General features: G+C 41.0%; 1 protein-coding gene across 1 annotated transcript in view; it reads left to right on the top strand.

The window, feature by feature from the left end:
* LOC142142796 (uncharacterized) overlaps positions 1–24,922 on the top strand; it is a 48,715-nt gene that overhangs the window by 10,888 nt on the left and 12,905 nt on the right. Inside the window, exons 5-16 of the mRNA XM_075200608.1 lie at positions 1,895–1,972; positions 3,529–3,627; positions 3,735–3,788; positions 4,644–4,697; positions 4,801–4,854; positions 6,694–6,747; positions 7,668–7,721; positions 8,235–8,288; positions 8,921–8,974; positions 10,547–10,600; positions 11,066–11,110; positions 11,330–11,383. Of these exons, the coding sequence (XP_075056709.1) occupies positions 1,895–1,972; positions 3,529–3,627; positions 3,735–3,788; positions 4,644–4,697; positions 4,801–4,854; positions 6,694–6,747; positions 7,668–7,721; positions 8,235–8,288; positions 8,921–8,974; positions 10,547–10,600; positions 11,066–11,110; positions 11,330–11,383 (708 nt within the window). The remainder of the gene's footprint in view (positions 1–1,894; positions 1,973–3,528; positions 3,628–3,734; positions 3,789–4,643; positions 4,698–4,800; positions 4,855–6,693; positions 6,748–7,667; positions 7,722–8,234; positions 8,289–8,920; positions 8,975–10,546; positions 10,601–11,065; positions 11,111–11,329; positions 11,384–24,922) is intronic.

The following is a 24,922-nucleotide window of genomic DNA, read 5'->3' as shown; positions in this document are numbered from 1 at the left end:
TTGCAATGTAAGGGGTGCAGATGAGTTTATTATTTTGCAAAACACTGGCTATTTTTTCCTGTAGGACGTAAATACTTGATAGCGTTATTTTTACACCAACATTAAAAGTTGATCTAGGACACATGTTCTACCCCAATTATAAATCTGTCCTCACTTTTAAAATTTACCCCCCCTTCCAATACAACATGGTTTTGCCAAGGTTCAAAGTTACTCATTTTTTTTTTGCTTTACTTTCCTTAATGAATTAGGCCCAGAGTGTTTAATCTGGATTGGACAAATAGATGCTTGTTTACTTATACTAGAGACAAAATATTGTTCCTTGTTTGCCGAGAAGCAATAGCTGTTCTTAAGCAATACAATCTTTGTCGCCATTTCGAATCAAAACATCCTGACTTAACCAAATTGGACACCAATGAAAAACAAATTAAAGTGTCCAAGTTCTCGAAAAATCTGAGGGGAACAGCGATTTTTCAAGAAAGTAAACTCAAAAAATGAGGCGGCTAATAAGGTTAGTTTTCAGATTTTTTAAGAAAGTGCTGCTGCTGAGTAGTCTTTTACTGAAGGTGACTTCATAAAGAACTGTTTGAAGTGTTTGCAGTTTCTGAATTATGTCCCAATAAAAAAAGAATTTAAGTTTAGAAGATATTTTGAAAACATTGATTTTGAATATGGTTTATTCGCAAAATAGTTTAATCATTAGTTATACCTTTACTTGAAAAGTGAGGAATTAAAAACCGATCCAGGGGTGAACGCAGGATTTAGAAGGGGGGATTTCTGCCCCCTCCCCCCAAAAAAAAAAAATAGAGAGAGAGAGAGAGAGAGCTGCTGCGCATGTGCAGCAGCTCCATTTCGGCGAGCCCTGAATTCTACAGCAGACGCGGCACTGTCAAGAAGCATCCGCGGCAGTGGTTCGCGGAGGGGAGGGGTTTCTGGAGAACCAGAAAGCCCCCCTGCGTGCGCCCCTGCGATCTGTGGCCCAAAGAAGCGTAGCCTACTTTAGTTTTGGCCCCTACCTACTGCCAAATTGTGCAGATCTGACATACATAGAGAAATGACCAGCAACACTACATGGCATGAGGTGAATAAATGTAGCTCTTGGAACATAAGAACAGTCAGCAGTACGTGAAGCAGGTAACATGCTGCTTTGAGAGACCCTCTATTATTATCCCTCTGTTCTAGACAGACAGAGAAGGAGCACAGCACTTCCTATTTTATAGAACAAAGACACATTTTAGCAGTAGACCTACTGGGCAACCCCGATGCACCTCGTTTTAGGGGACAGCCCCCTACATGAAAAAATGCTTACACTACACTTTTTACCAAAGTTATTTGCTAGTGCCATAACTGTGACTAAGAAATAGAATGAGGTTTTTTTTAAAATAAAATCAGATCCACTTTTGTAGCTCTGCAACTCCTGGTTGATAATGTTGAATTGACAACACAAATAGAACATTTGTGGGACTGGACTGCGGCACAGAAACAAAACATACATTAGTCCTTAACGACCAATCTAATGTTTGTTTTAACTTTTAAGAGGTGTTTGAATATGGTAAGAAACCTTTTTAAAGGTATGTTTAACTAAGGTCAGAGAACCTTTTTAGGGTGCATTTTACTAGGGTTAGAGCACCTTTTTAGGGTACATTTTACTTGGGTTAGAGTCCCTAGTTTTGAAGTGGGTGGTTTAGAACAACTTGTTGCCAATGACATCATAGGAATGTTTACAACAGGACAGGGTATTTAAAAAGATTAATGTGCTTGGTGGAAGGCAGTCACCTGTTCTCTCCTGTAATTAGGTTACAGAATGCATGACTGCATGTAAACATGTAATGCCTTGAACAATTAGCAAAACATTACATTTTCTTTTATATAAATTTTGTGTGCTTTTGCTTTATAGGTTGATATCCAACAGCTTGAAATACACTGGGATCCAGAAAAAGCTCTGTCAGAGCAATGTTGTGAATTGTATGATCAAGTGAGTGGAAAACCTTGTTTGTGGAATCACACAGGCAAATTTTGAAGTCTGGAAGCATCATACACATATACACAAGTCATATAAGGAACTCAAGAACTTAGGAAGCATTATACATATATAAATAAGGTTACTGACATTTAAACGATACAGAAAAGGCAAAGCAATAACACTTTACAATTAATATTTTAGAATGTTTTGCTTCAACAGTTATTCAATTGAGATCTTACATTTAGTTTGTTGTGTACCAATTTGTTTTGCTTCGATGTGTACAAATTTGTTAATTGATAATTACTATTATCAAGGTGTAGTTTGTAATAAAATTGGACTTTTAGTTTGTTTAATTAAAAAAATGTAGACAGTTTAATAATTAATTACCGAATTATGTATGCAGGTTGGGTAGGCTGAAACAATATAGAAAAAATATGTCTTGACTCAGAATGGAAGGACCAGGGACGGACAAGCATTAGTTGAGTACAGGAAGGGTGTACACACATAAATGTAGGACGCCCTCTAGAGATGTGACCTAATGAGACACAGATACATTCCCAGATACGCTTGTCAGGGTGCTTTTATGGAAAGTGCAATTTTCGCATTTATTAATAACTGTCAAACAATATTCTCTCCTGTGTATGTGACACATCATTGCACTTATTTACATTACCCTTATCTTGTATATGAAAAGGGTTTATAACTCATGCCACATTTATAAGCTTTCCTTTGGTGTAAGTATATACATTTGTATGCCTGACGTAGAAGTGCGTCTGTTTCTTGAATTGGACGTATATTTAGATACTTGTGATTCGACATACACACATAAGTCTAAATGAAGCCCTCAATATGTATCAGTAGGAAAGTGGTCAGCTAGGAAATTAAGCACTTCTGTATTGAATATATCATATGTGTCACAAAAAATGTGCAATGCAGTAGATTTGTCACAACATCACAAAGGCTAGAAAACACTGAGGTATTGGGGTAAGGTAGAGTGTAAATTTAATAAAATAAATGTTTATTGCTAGAAATAAATCAGAAAGTGGGATTTTTGTCTAGATGCTTGGACATTATGTGCCTGAGTCATTAAGGAGAGCAAAGCAGAGCAAATGACTTTGCACCTTGGCAAAACCATGTTGTAGGAGAGGGAAAAAAAATAAAAATGTTAGGACAGATTTATAGTTGGGGTAGGGCATTTCCTAGATCAACTTTAAAACTCAGTGTAAAAATAAAGCTATCAAGTATTTGTGTGCTACATGAACTAATTTGCAACCCTTGCATTGTAACATGGTTTGTCCAGGAACAAAGTTACTCCTTTTTTTTTACTTGCTCTCCTTAATGACTTTGGCCCTAAGTGCGTCAGTTTAATATTGAAGCAAAGAACTGTTTCTAGAATCCCTAAATCATATTGTTAGTGTATGGCTCACCTACTCCTTATATGTATTCAAAGCTCACTGGTAGGTGAGATGCTCAGCAGGATCATGCAAAGTAATCCTAGTAACTTTTCACAAAAAGTAGATTGTAACAATTCAATACAGTGATTTTTCTTCCACATTTCTGCTTTATAGTGTGGAGGAGCCGCAGAGTTGAGTCTAGCTGCTGATGCCCCACAATGTTCCAAGTGCTCACATGGACTGTTAGGTCCTCAGGGACTTACGGGGTCAAAGGTAAAAATATATTTACCAAAGTAAATAGCACATTCGACAATCAAAAATGCTTTTACTTAATTAATTTTACATTTGCGTAATTGAGAATATTTTTTTTAAATATTTAGGGGCTGAAAGGGCATGAAGGAGAACAAGGAGAGCCTGGACGTTTAGGAAATATGGTAATTCATTCAAAATGTATCAAACGTCATTGTCTTTTTAACATTTGAAAGAAATTAAATAATCCATACACCACACTAAGAAGAAATCTGAATTTCCCTAATGACATAATTAACAAATGTTTCAAAACTAATTATTATTTCTGCCAGATTTTGTTTTGTTCTTTCTTTATATAAGCTAACATTTGTTTGGACTTAAAATTCAGACCTAGAGAGCCAGGCTTTGGGAATAAAGTTAAAAATTCAATGCAAATTAATTATTTGGTTTTGACATGATAAAATGAAGAATTTCCCATTTGTTCACAATGTATTCAATGGTAAATTGCACAGGACCTTGCAAGAATAATTAATCTCTTTTGTTTTGTATTTAACTTAATTCATACATGAATGCCATAAATGAACACTATACATGAATTGAAGCTTACAACAAGTTATAGGTAACAAGTAAATGATACATGACCATAGAAGGTCTTGTCCTAAAGAACTTACAATATAAGTAGCTCATAAGGGACTTCCACAGATGAGTAGGATAAATCATGTGTACTTATATACCTTTAGTGAGTACATCCAAGGACTTATACTTGGTGCTTCCGCTGGTAGTACATCAATCTTAGCTTTAGCGGAATGGGCGGAATGGGAATCCAGGGCTATGAAGCTGTGAGAGAGAAGGTTTTAGAGCAGTTGTCCAGCAAGTGTTACTTATGAACTCAGAACTGTTACAGTTTCAGCACAATGTCATAATACTGCAAGTATATGAGGTGTCATCCCATGGGCGGCCGTAACCTAACAAGATGGGATATATCATTCAGATTAGAGCTAAAATGATTTAATGTCTTTAATGTTTTTATGTTTAACTAGGGAGTTCGTGGAAGTCCTGGTGAATATGGCAGAATTGGTGATACAGGTTTCAAAGTAATTAATTTATTTTAAATATTAAATATTTTTGGAATATTATGAATACATTAATGCTTTCATTTACGTATTTAGAAGTAATTATCTTTACATTCTTAATTAGGGAGAAGCAGGCATAAAAGGGGAACAAGGAGAGAGGGGGATATCTGGTGAAACGGTATGTATTATATAATAATTCATTTTTGAAAAAGCAAAATATCCTTTTATTGACTGACTATAGTTTGTTTTCATTTTCTTTTACAAAATAGAAATGTTAAACTAATTTACATATATGAATTTGTAGATTTGCTTTGTCAACCAAGCATATAAAACACATTTTGAAATGGATACCAACACTATATATGTATATTTTTTATTATTTTTGCAGTGTGTACATGATTGAAATGTTCTGTAATATTATTGTCTGTATACAGGACTTCTAGGAGTTTCTGTTTCTGTCTTTCTGCTCTCTTGTCATCAGATCTAATGCTGGCCACACACACCGTGATCCTGCATCTTGGCCGAGTGTTAAAGGATAGGGTATTTTTAAGAAGTAATCTAGACGTAGGGGTTCAGCAGTGATGTCCTCTTGAGTGATAGTTTACTGGTGTAGACCATCTGTTAGGGTGCCAGTAACTGACTGTATGGTCATTCTTATTATGATGTTGAGTGCAATGATTTCTTTTTTTACCCGTATAGCTTACGCTTTATGGCATATGGATGTACTTATGTTGTTATCACCTTCTGTGTCCTTTTTACTGAGTAGTAACTGATAGTGTTTTTGACTACTGACAGTATACTTTATCTTATGTTTAGGCACAAAGTTTATTCTATGGTGTATGACCCTGAAACTGAAGTCTTGACATTTTATATGGGTCAGTCACATATATTCAACCACATAGCTGCATACCCTGTTATATACATTGACAGTGGACTCCTGAGATTATTGCTGTATGCAAAAAAAAAAGCTCAATCACACCCTCATTACCTCCTTTGGAAGCAAATGTACAATTGATCATTTATATAGTTTTCATGTGATTGGATTTTCTAACTGTGTTTTTTATTAGTAGACTTTCTATAGCTTAAAAATATCTGTTTATCTAATGTTCTTCCTGTCTCATGGTTGCAAAATCTAAATTTGTCAAGACACAATAATATAAGTATAGAACTATTGTTAGACAATCAGTGTTCACATATCTGTACTGGCATTAAGTTTCATTTCATATTTTCAACCTAAGGGACAGATATGGTATGAATGACCTATGATTGCTGTGCAGTTACACCATTATCCTGGAGTGGTTGTCTTTACAGGAACAAGGGCAGCAATCATGGCTGCTCTCATCAAAACTAGATAGATGAATGGTGGTCTTAGAAATACTTCCCAATTCATAAAGGCTACCAAAAATAAAGATTGTATTATAAGGAGAGCCACTAGGGCTGCAGGATGTCTGTAATCAGAGGCCCAGTTCCAAAAGCCAGCAAATGAACTAGAGTCTTTAGTCTTATTCATATTCTAGCTGAAGCATCCAGTTGACTGTACTTCTTAACACTCTAATGTACTCAGACTATGTACCCACAATGGCAATGAATACATTTGTTCATAAAGTGGGCTGTCCAACCTTATTAGAGCACACAAGTGTTCATTATTCCACTGTGATTTGGTAATATATTAGGCAGTAATAGTAGGTATGTAAGTACTAAGTAGGAAGTCTAGTACCATTCTAAAATATAATTTGTACTTGTGATTCAATGTATCTATGCAAAGTATCTATATTAAATACACAATAAAATATTTTCAAGATTACATGCAAATTACACTAGACTTTCTAGGAAAAGTTAGTTTAATTAAACATGATGAAGGTGCATTACATAATTATCCAGTGAATGGGTTTTCTCACCTAGTCAGTATAGGCATAACGAGACCACTGTATCATGTTGGCCATCACTGGTTTAAATAGCTAAAAGTTATATACTGTGTCTAAATAAAATTAATAACTGGAGATGTTATTTTTATAAGGGTGATCGTGGTGATCCTGGATTTAAGGGACTCCAAGGAGCAGATGGTTTTAAAGTAAGTAAAGCAATGATCTAATATATAAATGTTTAGTGGCGTCTGTGTGTGTGTGAAAAAAAACAAACAAGTTGCAGCGCCACCTGCTGGGCAGAGTTATACACTGACCTACTAAATTCTTAGTGTGTGTGAAAAAACAAATTCATAAAGGGCTGAAATTTAGTAGGGCTCAAACTCATTTTCGTGAGGTAATTTTACCTCATGAACACACATGTGTAGAGGCGTGCGTTAGTGTGTGTGTGTGTGTGAAAAAAACTATTTTCTCAGAAAGGGCTCATCCAATTGACCTGAAATTTGGTATACTGACATTATTTGACAAAAAAATTAGAATAGCGAAGTCAGTTAACTTCCATCATCCCCCCTTCCCCCCGTGGGAGGGGTAGTAAAGGCTAAATTTACGAGTTGAGGGGTCAAACTCATTTTCGTGAGGTAATTTTACCTCATGAACACACATTAAAAAGACCGCTTGCGTCGGGAAGTAACGCTCTTCCCCTGAGGAGGCCTGGGCTAGGCCCAAATGCATGACAAGAACCTTTTTAAGACCTTAAGTAGCTTGATTTGACTAGAATGCATGAGTATCATGCACGGGTTAACTTGTTCCATATATGAATACAGTATATCGTGCTATTACTACACACATCTGCTTTACTGATAGCTTTATCAGTTGTTTGCTAGAAACATAATAGTGATCTAAACTGACTTGAGGCTATATATATATTACCTGCCTAATCATATAAGGAGCCACGTCTGTTTGGAAGAATCTGCTTCAGTACAATTTGTATCTGTTATGTGCCCTACTTTCTTTACTAGCAACATATATTGTGTACACATATATATATATATATTTATTTATTTGTCGGATTATCGCATATTATCTAATATGACTATCTATCTATCTATCTATCTATCTAATTACACAGGGAATTGCTGGCCCTCCAGGATTCAGGGGACCACATGGACCAAAAGGACAGAAGGTGATAACACATATTGTATATGGTCTTTTACAGTACATTACATTTAACTGCTCTTGCTTAATGTCTGTACTCATACTATACTTCATACTTTATTTTAGTAGGTTCTGGTGAAAATACAACTTGTAGTTCTCAAGAAAAAGCATATATTTCTAAGGTTTACTTTTCTACTTTTGCATAAATGCAAATTTTTTAGATAATCTTTTTGTCTTGGTTTTAGAGTCAGTCCAATTTAGAAAATCTAATGCTAGTAAACAAGTCCAAACATTAGCATGACAGGTTGACATATTCATATTATTGAATACTGGTGATAAAATGACGGTTGGGCTTATTTGTAATATAAATAGTTGTAGTAATCACACACTTGAACTATAAACACTAAAATGTCAGTGACTGTCAGGTGTTGTGACATCACCAGAGTGTGGTTTTAGAAGTGAAAACTGATATTTTTCATTATTATTTTTGTATATGTGTCTTGGTGAGTTCAGTGAACTACTTCTATTTTCCATTTCTTAGGGAAATGAAGGAGAAACAGGATATGAAGGGATTCCAGGGTTCAGAGGAGTGAAGGTAGGTGATAAAATAAAGGACAACTAATAGAGCTTTACATAGTGAAATATAAACAAAAAAATAATTAAATATAAAAGAAAAAATCTATCTGTATAAAAAGATGGACTGACTTCTCTGACAGTGTAAGTAAAGAATGTTGTATTCACAAAACCTTAATGTAGTATGTATTAGACTGAATTGTATTGCTACTGCAGTAATTGGGTCCAACAGCATTGGGAACATAATAAAAACATAATAAAAATATGAATGGCAATATGCTTCTATGACATAGTATTATATAGTATTATATAATGAATGTATAATTGTCATCAGCGACATATAAGAAAATCTTGAAAAAAAGTTGCAAACTGTTCCTTCATTGTACTGCTCTCCTGGGGTATGTATGGTAGAGTGGGAGTGTTTCTAAATGGAGATTATTACTATAAAGAAAACATTTGATATAAATGTAAGAACTCACTCCATAAAGGAATACACATTAAACAAAGAATTATATTCTGGTAAATGATAATCTGGTATGAGATTTAAATTCACCACTGATCTGCCGTAAACAGTGTATATAAATCTTCAATAAATAAAATAACAATGCATACTGTTATTTACATATACCGTAAATGATCTATTTACAATCTTAGGGTGATGATGGATTCCCTGGAGCTGAAGGACGTCCTGGTAGACAACCACAAAAGGTATTGTCAAATCATGTTGTAAAGTATGCTAATTTAACTTGGTGTCACGCGAGCTGTTTCACTCAGCAACACTCTGTGGGTGCGACTGTAACAAGGTGAAAACACCAGATTGATCCCATATTTATGTTAGCAGCAATTATACAAGCAATAACACAAAATGAATAAATAACAATGTTTATAGCAGCTGTACATGAATATTATACCAGTAGGGATTTGCATGTAGCAGTAATTGCTGCAGCTCAGCCTCAGCGGACAACTATACAGCAAATTGTAACTTTCATATGTGCAGGTAGAAGAAGGTAAAATACAATATTAAGTGTAAAAGAGGATTACTATTACTATTAGAATATAATAAATTATTACTTCACCCACTCCATTCCAATCAGCTGAAGATACAGCATCATATTGGTCTCTGATACTAGTGAGAAACGTATGTTTCAGTAAGTTGAGCTGTTGTAACATCACTGCCCTGTGTCTGCATATATCAATTAAGGGATGTTTGTCATTGGCAGCTGAGTATTAGGTTTGTAAGTCAGCATCCTCTGCTGGCTCAGAGTGGTGTAGTTTAGAGAATCACCTATCTGCTAATATGGGAAAGTGCTGCAAAGGGGTGAATAAGAATATTCCTGAATTGTTTAGTTTAGTTTAATCAACTCAATTGCTGAAGGTTTATTATCCAGCTTAGTAATAAACAGACTTTCATATATATATATATATATATATATATATATATATATATATTGTCAACTATTGGCTTTATGTGCTCTTTAACTTTGCTTAACAACCACAAATATAACATACAGACAATACTTTGAATGCATTTTCTGGAACAACCCTATTAGCCAAATGGAAGAAATTTGAAATGTTTAGAAAGTTCTTCCTCACAACATACTATTGATGCACAAATACATGCATTTTTGCATGATGTGTTCACTCCATTATGTAATATGCAGTGGCGGATCCAGGGGGGGGGCGATCGGGGCGATCGCCCCCCCTAGCAGGGGCTTGCTGCTGACGGCTGCACACTGTGCAGGTCCGTTCAGCATTGACAGTGTGCTGCCCGGCTGCTCTGATTTTGTTTTAAACACAATCAGAGCAGCGGGACAGCACACTGTCAATGCTGAACGGACATACTGTGCAGCCGTCAGCAGCCTTAGAAATTAGAAATGGGGCGGGGCCTAAATCCCCCCCCCCCCTAAAATCGCCCCGGGTAGAGCAGATGCCTAGATCCGCCTCTGGTAATATGCATAGGGAAATTAGATTTCCAGAAGGCTAGTTGATTTCTATTGATTACTGCTACTTTTAGGAACCTGCATTCTTTTTGCCCTTTGAATAATTAACTTTACTACATACTAAAACCATACATGTGAAGATAATGTGAGAAAAGACCTAACACGAACATGTGCATGAAGGGATGGGAATAAGACCCTTGGGCGACTCTCCTCTGCTGTTGGATGATAGCCATGTATTACTTTGTAGTAGAATACTCATAAAGTGTTATCAGACAGGACAATGGAAAACAAATACTTTACCTGATTTTTATAGTATATAAAACAACTTTTTCTTTTTCAGGGGATTGTTGGTGATCCAGGTGAACCTGGAAATGTAGGAAATAAAGGAGAGCCAGTAAGTGTAAAACATACTCTTATTATTATTATTGTAGATCTGTAAGGCACCACAGTGTCCCACAACGCCGTACATTAGGGAAAACAGGACGTACAAAAAACAGGAGCATACATAAAACAAGGCCATACAAGGCAGACAAAATAAATACAGACATGAAAACAAAGGGAATGGCTCTTATATTTTTATGGAACTTTAACTTCAACCATTTTCTTTGCTTAGGGGAAAGTATATGCTAGAAATATCTCTGTATAAGTTTGGCAGGAGGAAAGGAGGAAAGGGTAATATAGAACAAGACAATGTCAGTATGGTGTTAAGGTCAGTTAGCCACATAGTAACTTTTAATAACAGCTAAAATAAACTCTGCAAAAATAAATTTGTTATACATTTATCTCTTAACCTAAGAATTAAGATATGTAATTAAAAACAATTGATTTATCAACCAAATACTCTTTTTTGTCATTTTAGGGCATAACTGGTCCAAAGGGTTCGAGAGGTACACAGGGTCCACAGGTACAATGTGGTTCATGGTGGTTGCATATTATCTTTTGCATTTGTAGATTTGTTTTCAAATGTGACACTTTCCATATCTGACCGAGTTCTAACACTTCTGACACCTTCCCAACTGCTTGTATCTCTCCTGGTATGGTGAGATCGAAGGAGCACTGAAGGTGTTCACCCAGATAGAGAAATACTTTCAATATTTAATTCTGTTCTATTTGTGTTTTTCAGGGAATAATTGGTGACCCAGGTTTACCCGGACGAGATGGTGGTGATGGAATTGAAGTAAGTCATCGATGAATTCTATATTATTTGAATCATTTGGCTTTATAATGACCACAATTATACAACTGTATTAGTATGTGCCATTGTAATAAAAACAAACAACAACAGCCATATTCTATTCTTGATGGACAATTTTAGAATAGCAAAGTAGATACAGATACTGTCAAATCTTGTCCCAGTATTACAGTGCCCATTTATAAAATAATTATATGCCAGAGACAAACAACAGAATCAGACTTGATAAATGAAAATAAGAAGTGGAATTTTATAAATGAGAATAAGGAAATTTATTATGAGAGAACAAGAGAAGTAGATTTTAATCAGCGCAAATTACATTTAAGTATGTCTACTTATGTTTGATGAGTGAGACATAAGCTTTGTCACTTCTCCATCTTAGTTAATGAAGCTATTTAAAGTAGTTATTCTACACGGCATTTCTATTGATTATGCATAGTGCCAATATGAGACCAGCTACTGTAAAGTCTATTCCTAATTTACTTACATAGAAGATAGCTTTCTGTAAGTTGCCAAACTGTCATTTATTTAGTAATCATCTAGATATCTTAGACCTAATTCAACAATGAAGAACAAATTGACAGAAAATAGCTTAATGTCTGGGTTTCCACAGACCACCAACAATTTGCTACAAATAAAAAACTCTGAGCAGACATGTATACTTCATGCTAGGATAAAACAACTCATGACTGCAAAGTGTATGTGTGTTGTCACTAGCTGTGATGAAAGATGGCCCCCTGACACTTGTAATAAAGGTCGATCTTGCATGGGTCCTGTCTTTGTCCTTTCACATGTAACAAAGGTCTATGCCCCATGTGCATGTGTACAGTTATTTTAGTCACTAGGTAACTGTTAAGACTGATGGACGCTACATACTGTACCAGGTGGTCGGGTGCCAGATGCGCAGTGGCACCCATCCCGTCTGGAATGTCTGCTGTGCATGCGCATCTTCTTGTGCCTTACTGCGTATGAGTATCGCAGTGCTGCATGGACGAGCAGTACTTAGCTCTTTGTATATCTCCTCACCTCCCACTTCCCTGTCTCCTCTTGCGCTTGATCCCCTCCACTGACTCCTCTTGTGCCTGCTCTCTGTTTCCCCTCCCTTAGTATGTAAACTTTTACAAGCAGGGCCCTCTTGCCTTATGTCTCCATTCCATTTCTACTTCTCCTACGTCATTGTACTTGCTACTCTTGGAGCTATTGATTGATTTTGGTTATACTCATTTTACTCTGTACTGTTGTACCCTGTTTGGTCTACTGTACGGCGCTGCAGAAACCTTGTGGCGCCATATAAAGAATAATAATAATATCTATCCTGATTCCACAAGACTGTCAGGCGTCATCTCCGCACTGACATTAGGTGTGAGAGGCGGTCGCGTGTGATGCCTCGATCGCCGCAACGGGACGCTTTCTATTGTTTATGGCACGCTGCGTGCGCATACACAGTTAGCATAGCGTCCCATTGCTAGGCAACAGTAGGCCATTTGTACCCTCCCACCTATGAGGGCTTACCTCGGGAGATAAATAGGAGCCTCTGGTACCATTAGGGTGCCAGAGTATTGGTTTCTCCTCTGACCTTCCTTTTGGATTTTGCTTTGGTAGTTTGCTGCTATTTCTGGTTTCTTGATTCCTGGTCTGGCTTTGACTATTCTTTGGATCCAACCCAGTTGGTTCCTCATGCCTGTAGTTCTTTTTTCACAGAATGGTCCCCAGCAGTTTTCAGCCTTTGTGGACTCTGGATCCGCTGGAAACTTCATATCTGCCGAGATGGCCTCCAAGCTCCAGCTCTTCATTCATACTTTGCCACAGCCATTGGCTCTGACTGCAATAGATAGTAATTGTGTCACCAATGGCTTCATCGACTGCATTACCAGTCCAATACGTTTGTTGATAGGAGCTCTCCACTCTGAATGGATAAGATTCCTAATTCTCCCACAGTCCATCAACCCAGTGTTTCTGCGACTACCCTGGCTCAGGGCACATATGCCTCAATTCGACTGGCACTGTGCTCAGGTCATCTCCTGGGGACCGACATGCAAGCATCGATGTCTGTCTCCGGTACCTCCTGCCAGGACCTTGATCTCTTGTTTCTCCTCAACTTCTCAACCAATCCTTCCTGAAGCCTATTCAGATTTTCTGGACATCTTTAGCAAGACAGCCGCAGAATCTCTGCTACTTCACCGTCCTTGGGACTGACCCACTGACCTAATACCTGGCAAAAGGATTCCCAGGGGCAGAGTGTTTCCGCTATCTTTACCAGAGGCTCAGGTTATGGCGGCCTACATTTCTGAAAACCTTGAACTCAGTTTTATCCGTAAATCAACTTCTCCTGCTGTTCCGGGATTCTTTTTTGTCAAGAAAAAGGACTGGTCTCTCAGGCCTTTTAATGATTACTGCAAATTGAACGCTATAACTATCAAGAACTGCTATCCCCTTCCTCTCATATTGGAGATCTTCGATCGCATCCATGGAGCTCTAAGTTTTACTAAATCAAAATCAGAGGAGACGACAACCTGGTCCGGATTCGTCAAGGCAACGAATGGAAGACCGCCTTCAATACCAGGGATGAGCACTATGAGTACTTGGTCATGACCTTTGGGCTCTGCAATGCCCACGTAATCTTCCAGGAATTTATTAACAAGATTTTTAGAGACCTGCTATATTCATACCTCAACGACATCATGATCTTTTCGAAAGACCTTGCCTCGCACCGGGAACATGTCAAAGCCCTTCTATTCCGCCTTCGAGAGAACCGTCTGTATTGCAAATTAGAGAGCTGCTTATTTGAACAATTGCAAGTACTTTTCCTTGGCTATTTAATTTTTGGTACAGGGTTGCAAATGGATTCTAAGTAAGTAGGAGCTATCCTTGATTGGCCTCAACCCTCTGGTCTCAAGACCACTCAAAGCTTCATAGGCTTCTCTAATTATTACCGACAAACATTTTCCTCCTTAATCGCACCTACCACCTCCCTCACTTGCAAAGGGGGACAAATGAGAGTCTGGCCTCAGGAGGCTATCATCGCCTTTAGATCCCTAAAGGAGGCCTTTTCTGTTGCTCCTATTCTGAGACAACCAGACCAGCAACAACTGTTTTATCTTGAAGTAGACGCTTCTTCAGTCGGTGCGGGGCAGTTCTTTCCAGAAAAATTCTGCTGGCACCTTTTCCCCTTGTGAATTCCTGTCCAAAAAATTTTCACCCTGTGAAGCCAACTATGGCATTAGTGATGAGGAACGCCTCGCAATCAAGGTAGCCTTGGAAGAATGGCGGAACCTCCTGGAAGGGGGCCCTCCACCCCATTACGTTTTTTATGGATCATAAGAACCTTACCTATTTACAGTCAGCGCAATGTTTGAATCTTCGGCAGGCCTGTTGGTCACTCTTCTTTTCCAGATTTCAACTAATCCTGACCTTTCATGCCAGCTCCAAGAATGCTAGGGCTGATGCTCTTTCAAGATTTTTTGATCCGTTTGATCCGTCTGACTCCTGTCATCCAGTATTATTTGCCCACTTAAGGTTCTTGCCTTGACCAAGTCCTCGCCAAAGACACGTCCTGTTGGGCGCTCCTTTGTGGAGGCTCATTTTCGTCCCAAACATCTATCCTTGACTCACGACTCCAAATTTGCCGGCCTTGCGTGTATCAAGAAAACCATTGCCCTTCTGTCTCGTTATTATTGGTGGCCTTCTTTAAGCTCTGATGTCCACAAATACATTGCTGCCTGTGACGTTTGTGCCCGCCACAAGACACCTAGGCGATCTCTAGCCGGGCTTCTTCTACCGCTTCCATTTCCAGAATCCCAATGAACCCGCATTTCTATTGACTTTGTCGCAGACCTACCTAATAGTCATAGGTTTAACACCATTTGGGTGGTGGTGGATCATTTTTCTAAATGGGCACACTTTTTACCTCTGTCACGGGCACTAGGAGTCTTTACCCAGGGATCACCAGATGGTAGGCTTACCAGAGCAATGTAGATGGTAATAGGGTACTCTGGTAGCTGGGTGATCACGGAACATGAAATGATGGCCGATGAGATGCTCAGGAAAGTCTATGACTAGCAACACTGGTAATAATGAGGTAATGATACACAAGGAACTGTATGGACAAGGACACGTGAAGGTAGTCAGTGGTCTGCGATAGCAAGTTGTACCACTGCTATAGTGAGGTGGAATGTCCAACAGAAACAAGGAGGTGATGAGAGTCAGCGGTCTGCGGGTAGCAAGTTGTACCGCTGTCTGAGTGAAGGAATGGAATCCAAGTGGAGGTATCCAGGTAGTCAGTGGTCTGCGGTAGCAAGTTGTACCACTGCTCTGTGAGAGGATAATGGAACAGGTGATACCGGAAACAGGGATCAGTGGTCTGACATCAGCAAGTTGTACCACTGCATATATAAGTGAGGAGGTGCACGGGGAAAGACTGCAACACAGGATATACACAGGCACCTTATACACGATCCACAGTAATATGCACAATATAGGTATATATATATGTAAATGACTGATCAGGTCTGCAATCTAGAAAGTCTCTTGAAGTAGTCCAGCACAATGATAACACAGTCAATGATGGCAATAGACTCAGCGGATAGCAGACTCCAGAGAGAACCAAACACAGTCCAGCAAGATATGCAATACACAGCACAGTCAATGAGAAGTATGCATACCGTGGTTCAGCAGTAGCAGTCAGATGGGATTGCAGCGGTACCTGAGCGGCTGGAGGCCGACTGGATAGGAAGTCCCTGGATAGGAGAAGCAGCGGTCTAGCAGGTGCAGCGCACAGGTGAGTAGACCGACAGGGACACGAATCCACAGGAGTCAGCAACACGTGGAACTGGACTCATAGGAAACCCAGGAGAATGGAGATGATCCAGCAGAGGGTAGTAGAAGAGATACAAATCCAATGCTGACAGGAGGGTAGAGGCCAGTGGAACACGTGGAGGCGTGGAGAGTGGATCAGCAGGAGATGGACGATAGCGCTGACCACAGCGGCAGGACTCAGCGGCACACGGAGGTAACCAGTAGCAACCACAGGAACCAACAGCGATGGGAAACAGGAGTGCAGCGCAGGGCCGGAGCTGTAGATCACGAAGTGTAGCAGATGGTAATGAAAAGCGGCAGTCTCGAGGAAGTCACAGCAAAGATGAGATGAGAGTGTAGTGCACGGAGGCAGCGGATAGTAATCAGCTGGCAGTCACGATGTTGAACACAGGCGAGTTGCAAGCAGGAGACTGTAGTGCACAGAGGCAGCGGATAGTAGTCAGCTGGCAGTCACGATGTTAAACACAGGCGAGTTGCAAGCAGGAGACTGTAGTGCACAGAGGCAGCGGATAGTAGTCAGCTGGCAGTCACGATGTTGAACACAGGCGAGTTGCAAGCAGGAGACTGTAGTGCACAGAGGCAGCGGATAGAAATCAGCAAACAGACTTGATGAGAAGCAGGTGAGTGAGGTAAAAGCTGGAGTGCACGGAGGCAACGGATAGCAATGAGCAAACAGTCACATTGATATAAAATAACGTTGAAGTGGTGTAGAAGACTGTAGTGCACGGAGGCAGCGGATAGGAATCAGCAAACAGTCATGATGATAAAGTTGATGGTAGAAGTGGTATGGAACCACAGTAGTAGAAGTGGTTTGGAAACCACAGGAATCAGCAGCACTGAATACACAAGTAATACAGGAACACCTTCAGAGACTCATGAGGAATGAGACTCCAAGATCAGGCCATGTGGTGGTGACCACAGGTGCTTAATATAGGGAGGTTGCCTGATCTGCCAATTAAATTAAAGGGGTATACACTGAAGTATAGAAAAGGGCTGCGCATGCGCAGACCCTCAGGATGGTGGACGGCCACGGTTCCTAAATGTCCGGGAAGAGGCACTCACGGTCCGGTGAGTGACAGTACCCCCCCTTTTAAAGGTGGGCACAGAACGCCTGGAACCGGGCTTGTCCGGATTTTTGGAGTAAAACCTCTTCAAAAGGGCAGGAGCATTAAGATCTTCAGCTTTGATCCAAGAGCGCTCCTCAGGACCAAAGCCCTTCCAATGAACGAGGAAGTGGAGGACTCCTCGCGAAATTTTTGCATCTAGTACCTCGGTAATCTCAAAATCCTCCTCCTGATGGACTTGAACTGGCTGCGGAGCTGAGGGAGGAGTTGAAAAACGGTTGATAATAAGAGGTTTGAGCAAAGATACATGGAAGGCATTAGAAATCCGAAGACTCTTAGGAAGAAGGAGTTTCACACATACTGGATTGATAACTTGAATGATCCTATATGGACCAATAAAACGAGGGGCGAATTTCATGGATGGAACCTTCAAACGAATATTTTTTGTGGATAACCAGACACGATCTCCAATTTTTAGTGGTGGAATAGCCCGCCTCTTCTTATCAGCGAAAGACTTATATTTATTAGATGTCTTCTTTAAACAGGTTTTGACCTGAGACCAGATATTTTTGAAGGTCTGACAAGCAGTCTCCACAGCAGGAACTTGGGTGGGAGGGAGGGCAGGAAATTCCGGAAAAGACGGATGGTGACCGTGAACCACCAGCACTTGACTTTTTGAAGATGGCTCCTGAGATCCATCTTCAACGTCCGATGACGTCACGAACGCCCGATGAGAAGGAAGGCGTTCAGACTGAACCTTATCACACAGATCCGTAGATGAAGGATCCTGTGGAGGAGGACCTGGTGGAATAGACGAATGCTGTCTTTTGAATGAAACCACTTGAGAGAGGCAACGATGATGACATTCAGCTCCCCAAGATATAACTTGAGAAGTGCGCCAGTCAATCTGGGGAGAATGACACTGAAGCCATGGAAGGCCTAAGACAATCGGACTTGTCGTAACAGGAAGGATCAAAAACGATATTTCTTCATGATGCAGGGCACCAATCTGAAGGGTTACTGGAGACGTACTCTGGGTGATGAGACCGTTGATGAGACGTGATCCATCTATAGCCGTCACAGTAATGGGTGTTTTTAAGGTAATCACTGGTAGAGACCATTGATTTACTAATGATTTGGAAATAAAATTTCCTGCTGCTCCGGAATCAATCAATGCCTGTGACTCAAAGGTTTTGGTAGCAAAGGAAATAGTCACATCAAAAGCGCAGACTTTAGATTTCATAGACGATGGAGAGGACTGCAGGAACCCTAACCTTATCTCCCCAGTATTGGTTAGAGCCCAGCATCTCCTGGGACAAGAATTGAGCATATGCGTAGAATCGGCACAATAGATACAAAGTCTATTCTTTATTCTTCGGTCCCTCTCCTCTAACGTTAATTTGGAGCGACCTATCTCCATGGGTATCACCGGAGATGAAGCTGGGTGAAATTGAGGATTTGAGAGAGGAGGTGTTTTAACCGAAGTTGTTTTCTCAGGTTCTCTTTCACGAAACCTCAGGTCTACCCGATGGCAAAGAGAGATCAAATCTTCTAAAGAGGAGGGTAGTTCTTGTGAAGTCAGTGCGTTTCTAATTTTATCGGAAAGCCCCTGCCAGAAGGCGGCAACTAGTGCTTCAGTGTTCCACTGAAGTTCAGAGGCTAAAATCCTAAATTGAATGACGTACTGAGCCACAGTGCGAGATCCTTGGCGAAGACGGAGAATGCTGGATGCAGCGGAAATAACACGACCTGGTTCATCGAATACACTTCGGAACGTGGAAATAAATTCGGCACTATCCTGTAACAATGGATCGTTTCTTTCCCACAGAGGGGAAGCCCATGCGAGGGCTTGTCCAGAAAACAATGAAATAAGATAGGCCACTCTGGAACGATGGGTAGAAAAATTTTGAGGTTGGAGCTCAAAATGAACTGAGCATTGAGTAAGAAAACCCCTACAGGTTTTGGGGTCTCCATCATATTTTGACGGAGTAGGCAGGTGTAGCGTGGAAGCAGTAGACACCTGGGATGGCACAGGGGAAGAAGATGACGACACAGAAGGATCAACAGTGGCTGCTACCTTTGGCACAGAAGTTACTTGGGCGACTAAAGTCTGATAACATTGCAGCAACTGTTGTTGACGAACATCTTGTTGTTCCATACGGGTAACCAGATACCGCAGCATCTCTATAGCGGTAGGTTCCACATCTGGGTCTGTCATGGCCTGATCTTACTGTCACGGGCACTAGGAGTCTTTACCCAGGGATCACCAGATGGTAGGCTTACCAGAGCAATGTAGATGGTAATAGGGTACTCTGGTAGCTGGGTGATCACGGAACATGAAATGATGGCCGATGAGATGCTCAGGAAAGTCTATGACTAGCAACACTGGTAATAATGAGGTAATGATACACAAGGAACTGTATGGACAAGGACACGTGAAGGTAGTCAGTGGTCTGCGATAGCAAGTTGTACCACTGCTATAGTGAGGTGGAATGTCCAACAGAAACAAGGAGGTGATGAGAGTCAGCGGTCTGCGGGTAGCAAGTTGTACCGCTGTCTGAGTGAAGGAATGGAATCCAAGTGGAGGTATCCAGGTAGTCAGTGGTCTGCGGTAGCAAGTTGTACCACTGCTCTGTGAGAGGATAATGGAACAGGTGATACCGGAAACAGGGATCAGTGGTCTGACATCAGCAAGTTGTACCACTGCATATATAAGTGAGGAGGTGCACGGGGAAAGACTGCAACACAGGATATACACAGGCACCTTATACACGATCCACAGTAATATGCACAATATAGGTATATATATATGTAAATGACTGATCAGGTCTGCAATCTAGAAAGTCTCTTGAAGTAGTCCAGCACAATGATAACACAGTCAATGATGGCAATAGACTCAGCGGATAGCAGACTCCAGAGAGAACCAAACACAGTCCAGCAAGATATGCAATACACAGCACAGTCAATGAGAAGTATGCATACCGTGGTTCAGCAGTAGCAGTCAGATGGGATTGCAGCGGTACCTGAGCGGCTGGAGGCCGACTGGATAGGAAGTCCCTGGATAGGAGAAGCAGCGGTCTAGCAGGTGCAGCGCACAGGTGAGTAGACCGACAGGGACACGAATCCACAGGAGTCAGCAACACGTGGAACTGGACTCATAGGAAACCCAGGAGAATGGAGATGATCCAGCAGAGGGTAGTAGAAGAGATACAAATCCAATGCTGACAGGAGGGTAGAGGCCAGTGGAACACGTGGAGGCGTGGAGAGTGGATCAGCAGGAGATGGACGATAGCGCTGACCACAGCGGCAGGACTCAGCGGCACACGGAGGTAACCAGTAGCAACCACAGGAACCAACAGCGATGGGAAACAGGAGTGCAGCGCAGGGCCGGAGCTGTAGATCACGAAGTGTAGCAGATGGTAATGAAAAGCGGCAGTCTCGAGGAAGTCACAGCAAAGATGAGATGAGAGTGTAGTGCACGGAGGCAGCGGATAGTAATCAGCTGGCAGTCACGATGTTGAACACAGGCGAGTTGCAAGCAGGAGACTGTAGTGCACAGAGGCAGCGGATAGTAGTCAGCTGGCAGTCACGATGTTAAACACAGGCGAGTTGCAAGCAGGAGACTGTAGTGCACAGAGGCAGCGGATAGTAGTCAGCTGGCAGTCACGATGTTGAACACAGGCGAGTTGCAAGCAGGAGACTGTAGTGCACAGAGGCAGCGGATAGAAATCAGCAAACAGACTTGATGAGAAGCAGGTGAGTGAGGTAAAAGCTGGAGTGCACGGAGGCAACGGATAGCAATGAGCAAACAGTCACATTGATATAAAATAACGTTGAAGTGGTGTAGAAGACTGTAGTGCACGGAGGCAGCGGATAGGAATCAGCAAACAGTCATGATGATAAAGTTGATGGTAGAAGTGGTATGGAACCACAGTAGTAGAAGTGGTTTGGAAACCACAGGAATCAGCAGCACTGAATACACAAGTAATACAGGAACACCTTCAGAGACTCATGAGGAATGAGACTCCAAGATCAGGCCATGTGGTGGTGACCACAGGTGCTTAATATAGGGAGGTTGCCTGATCTGCCAATTAAATTAAAGGGGTATACACTGAAGTATAGAAAAGGGCTGCGCATGCGCAGACCCTCAGGATGGTGGACGGCCACGGTTCCTAAATGTCCGGGAAGAGGCACTCACGGTCCGGTGAGTGACAACCTCTTAAGAAATTACCTTCTGCCTCAGAGCTTGCTCTCCTTTTATCAATAATATTTTCTGCCTCCACGGCTGCCCTCTAGAGATCATTTCTGATCGAGGAGTACAATTTATTTCTAAGTTCTGGAGATCCTTTTGTAAACATCTTGGTTTTCAGGTAAAATTCTTTCCTCCATTGTTGTTGTTTCGACCATCAAGCCACTTGGAGGGATCATCCTGGAGTGATTGGAGAACTCCTTAGGTGGAGTTCTCCAATAATAACCATCAGCACAAATCCACTGGTATATCCACCTTCTTTACTATCTTCGGTAGACACTCTGTTTTACCTACTTTTTTGAGGATTCCAGTGTCTCCGTTTCTACTGTTTAAGGAATGGTTTGTGACTTTTCCAGGATCTGGTCTCAGGTTCAAGACAAGTTTTTGCAATCCTCCCCCTCCAATGTAACATGGTTTTGTCCAGGTTACTATTTTTGTATGCCTTGCTCTCCTTAACGACTCAGGCCTTTTATATCTTAGATACTGAGGAGTGCTATCCATTGGCTACTTCTGATATAAGTCAGAATATGGGACTGTAGCACAAGCAATTAGGACATCTTGGGTATGATAATATACCAAAACTTCTAAATGGAATGACAAGAGGAATCGTTGTAAATAATCCTGGTAGACCTGACATCCCTTCCCGCTGAGGCGCCATTAGTATTAGTGCATACAGATGTATGTAGTCCCATGGAGACTGAATCAATTAATAGTTACCATTTCTTTATGACATTAATTGATGACTATACGAGGATAATTCAAGTGTATTTTTTTTAAAGCAAAAAGGGAAGTCATACACAAGATCAAGGAATACAAAACTTTGGTGGAGATTCAAACGGCACATAAACTAAAAAAATTGAGATCTGATAATGGAGGAGAATATCTGAATAATAACTTTGTTGACTTTCTGAGAAACCAAGTTCAACATCAGTTGACTATGTCACACACGCCTGAACAAAATGGTGTGAGCGTGCAAATCATAAGATAGTTGAAAGAGCACGTACGATGTTAAGTGATGCTGGATTAGGAAAAAAAGGTTTGGGTTGAAGCAGCACAAACAGCAGATCATTTACAAAACTATGCATTTACTGTTACAGTAAAGGGTAAGACACCAATTGAAGTGTGGTCTGGAATAAAGCCTAGCGTCAATCATCTTAGTGTGTTTGGATGCAAAGCATATGTACACATCCCTAAATAAAGAAGAAGTAAATCAGACTTTAAATCACAAGGCTGTATTTTGTCTGGTTATTGTCTTCAGAGTAAAGGCTACAGGCTTTGGGACATTGTAAATGAGAAACGTATTACATCATATTTCATCAAATAGCATCACCTAGTGGAGAACTAGAACATGATGTTCAAGAAAAGTACTTTATATACCCACATCCTTGAGTACATCTATGTCAGACACTTAAAATCTTGACAACCAGCAGGAGAAAAGAACTTATGTGAGTAGTAATAAAGGGAAACCTCCAATGAGATATAGTGAGGAATATGCCAGCATTATGTTCTCAAAACCACAAAATTTGCAGGAAGCAAAATTCAGTTATGAATGGGAATATGTCACGCTCTAGGGTCTGGAAGAACCCGTAAGGTCTGCTTGAGTTGATGCTACACTCCAAGAGGCACAGAGTCTAACGAAGAGGGAGGTATTCACTTGGGACCCCTGCAAGGGAGTTTGTAGTTATCAGCCTCCTAACCGCAGGTTGCGGTTCTCAAGGAGGGTCACAAGCAAGACCAAGAGGAGAACCAAGTCGCAGTAGTAAATGGTTGCTGATTGAAGGAATAATGAGGAGTATATTCTGCAGGTAGATGAGGCACAGAGATACTGTGGAGCTAGGAGGCCCCTAGGGTCAGGATCATGAGGCAGTGTGATGGTCTGCAGGTAGATAGAGAGCAGAAGCACTGATGAGCAGGAGATGGAGACTGGTAGAAATACCCTGCAGCAGGGTGATGCTGTAACACCGGAGAGCTGAGAACAGGTATTGGTGGTAACGCTCTGCAGCAGGATAGTGCTGACACACCGGAGAGCTTGGAGCAGTTGTAGGTGGTAACACTCTGCTGCCGGATGATGCTGTAACACTGGAGAGCTGAAAGCAGGTAAAGGTGATAATACTCTTCAGCAGGGTGATGCTGTAACACCAGAGAGCTGAGAAGAACAGGTATTGGTGGTAACGCTCTGCAGTAGGATAGTGCTGACACACCGGAGAGCTTGGAGCAGTTGTAGGTGGTAACACTCTGCTGCCGGATGATGCTGTAACACTGGAGAGCTGAAAGCAGGTAAAGGTGATAATACTCTTCAGCAGGATGATGCTGTAACACCGGATAGCTGAAAGCAGTTATTGGTGATAGTACTCAGCCGCAGCAGGAGAACAGGAGCCAGACTGCAACACGTCTTCACAGGAGAGAAGACCTGGCACTCAGGTAAGGAGACAGGTGCTTTAAATAGTCATTGCTTACAGGCAATCAATCAGTCAGGGTCATGGGGCAGGGACTGATGTGAATAAGTTCTCTGTACAGCGCTGCAGAATCAGTGGGGCTATATAAATAAACGGTGATGATGATGAACGCAAGCCATGGTAGTCAACCCGCCAACGCAAGCCATGGTAGTCAGCGGATCCGGTGCCTGACAGAATATTGGAAATCAGCCGTAGGTAAAGAGATGACATCTTTAGATAAAAACAAAACTTGAACTGTTGTCAATAGACCAAGCCACTGTAAAACAATAAAAACAAGTGGGTTTTCCGAAAAAATTAAATACAAATGGATCAAGTGCCCTAACAAAGCTCGTCTTGTTGCAAAGTGTTTTACTCAAAGGTCCGGAATTGATTATGGGGAAACTTCTTGCTTGTGGCAAGGTACAGTACACTTCGTTTAGTTATTGCCACTTAGCACGGTAGCTTAGTGGTTAGCACTTCTGCCTTCCAGCACTGGGGTCATGAGTTAAATTTCCGACCATGCCCTTATCTGTGAGGAGTTTGTATGTTCTCCCCGTGTTTGCGTGGGTTTCCTTCAGGTGCTCCGGTTTCCACCCACACTCCAAAAACAAACTGGTAGGTTAATTGGCTGCTATCAAATTCACCCTAGTCTGTGTGTCTGTGTGTATGTTAGGGAATTTAGACTGTAAGCTCCAATTGGCAGTGAGAGAGTTCTCTGTACAGCACTGCGGAATTAGTGGCGCTATATAAATAAATGGCGATGATGATGGAGGATTCTGAATTCTGAAGCCCTAACACTTCAAAATGGCCCACAGGCTCTACATGACATACCATATTATTATGGGGTAACAAATGATGCAGGACACATCGTGTATCAGGTCATCCTGTTCATAAATGTGGGCTGTTTTTGTTGGCCAGCTCACTTGTTAGAACTGGTTAAATACTAGTTGGTTGACCAGGC

Source organism: Mixophyes fleayi, chromosome 3 (genome assembly GCF_038048845.1).
Source record: "Mixophyes fleayi isolate aMixFle1 chromosome 3, aMixFle1.hap1, whole genome shotgun sequence".
NCBI lineage: Eukaryota > Metazoa > Chordata > Amphibia > Anura > Limnodynastidae > Mixophyes > Mixophyes fleayi.
Note: the sequence above shows the minus strand (reverse complement) of the source record. Positions and strands in the feature narration are given on the sequence as shown.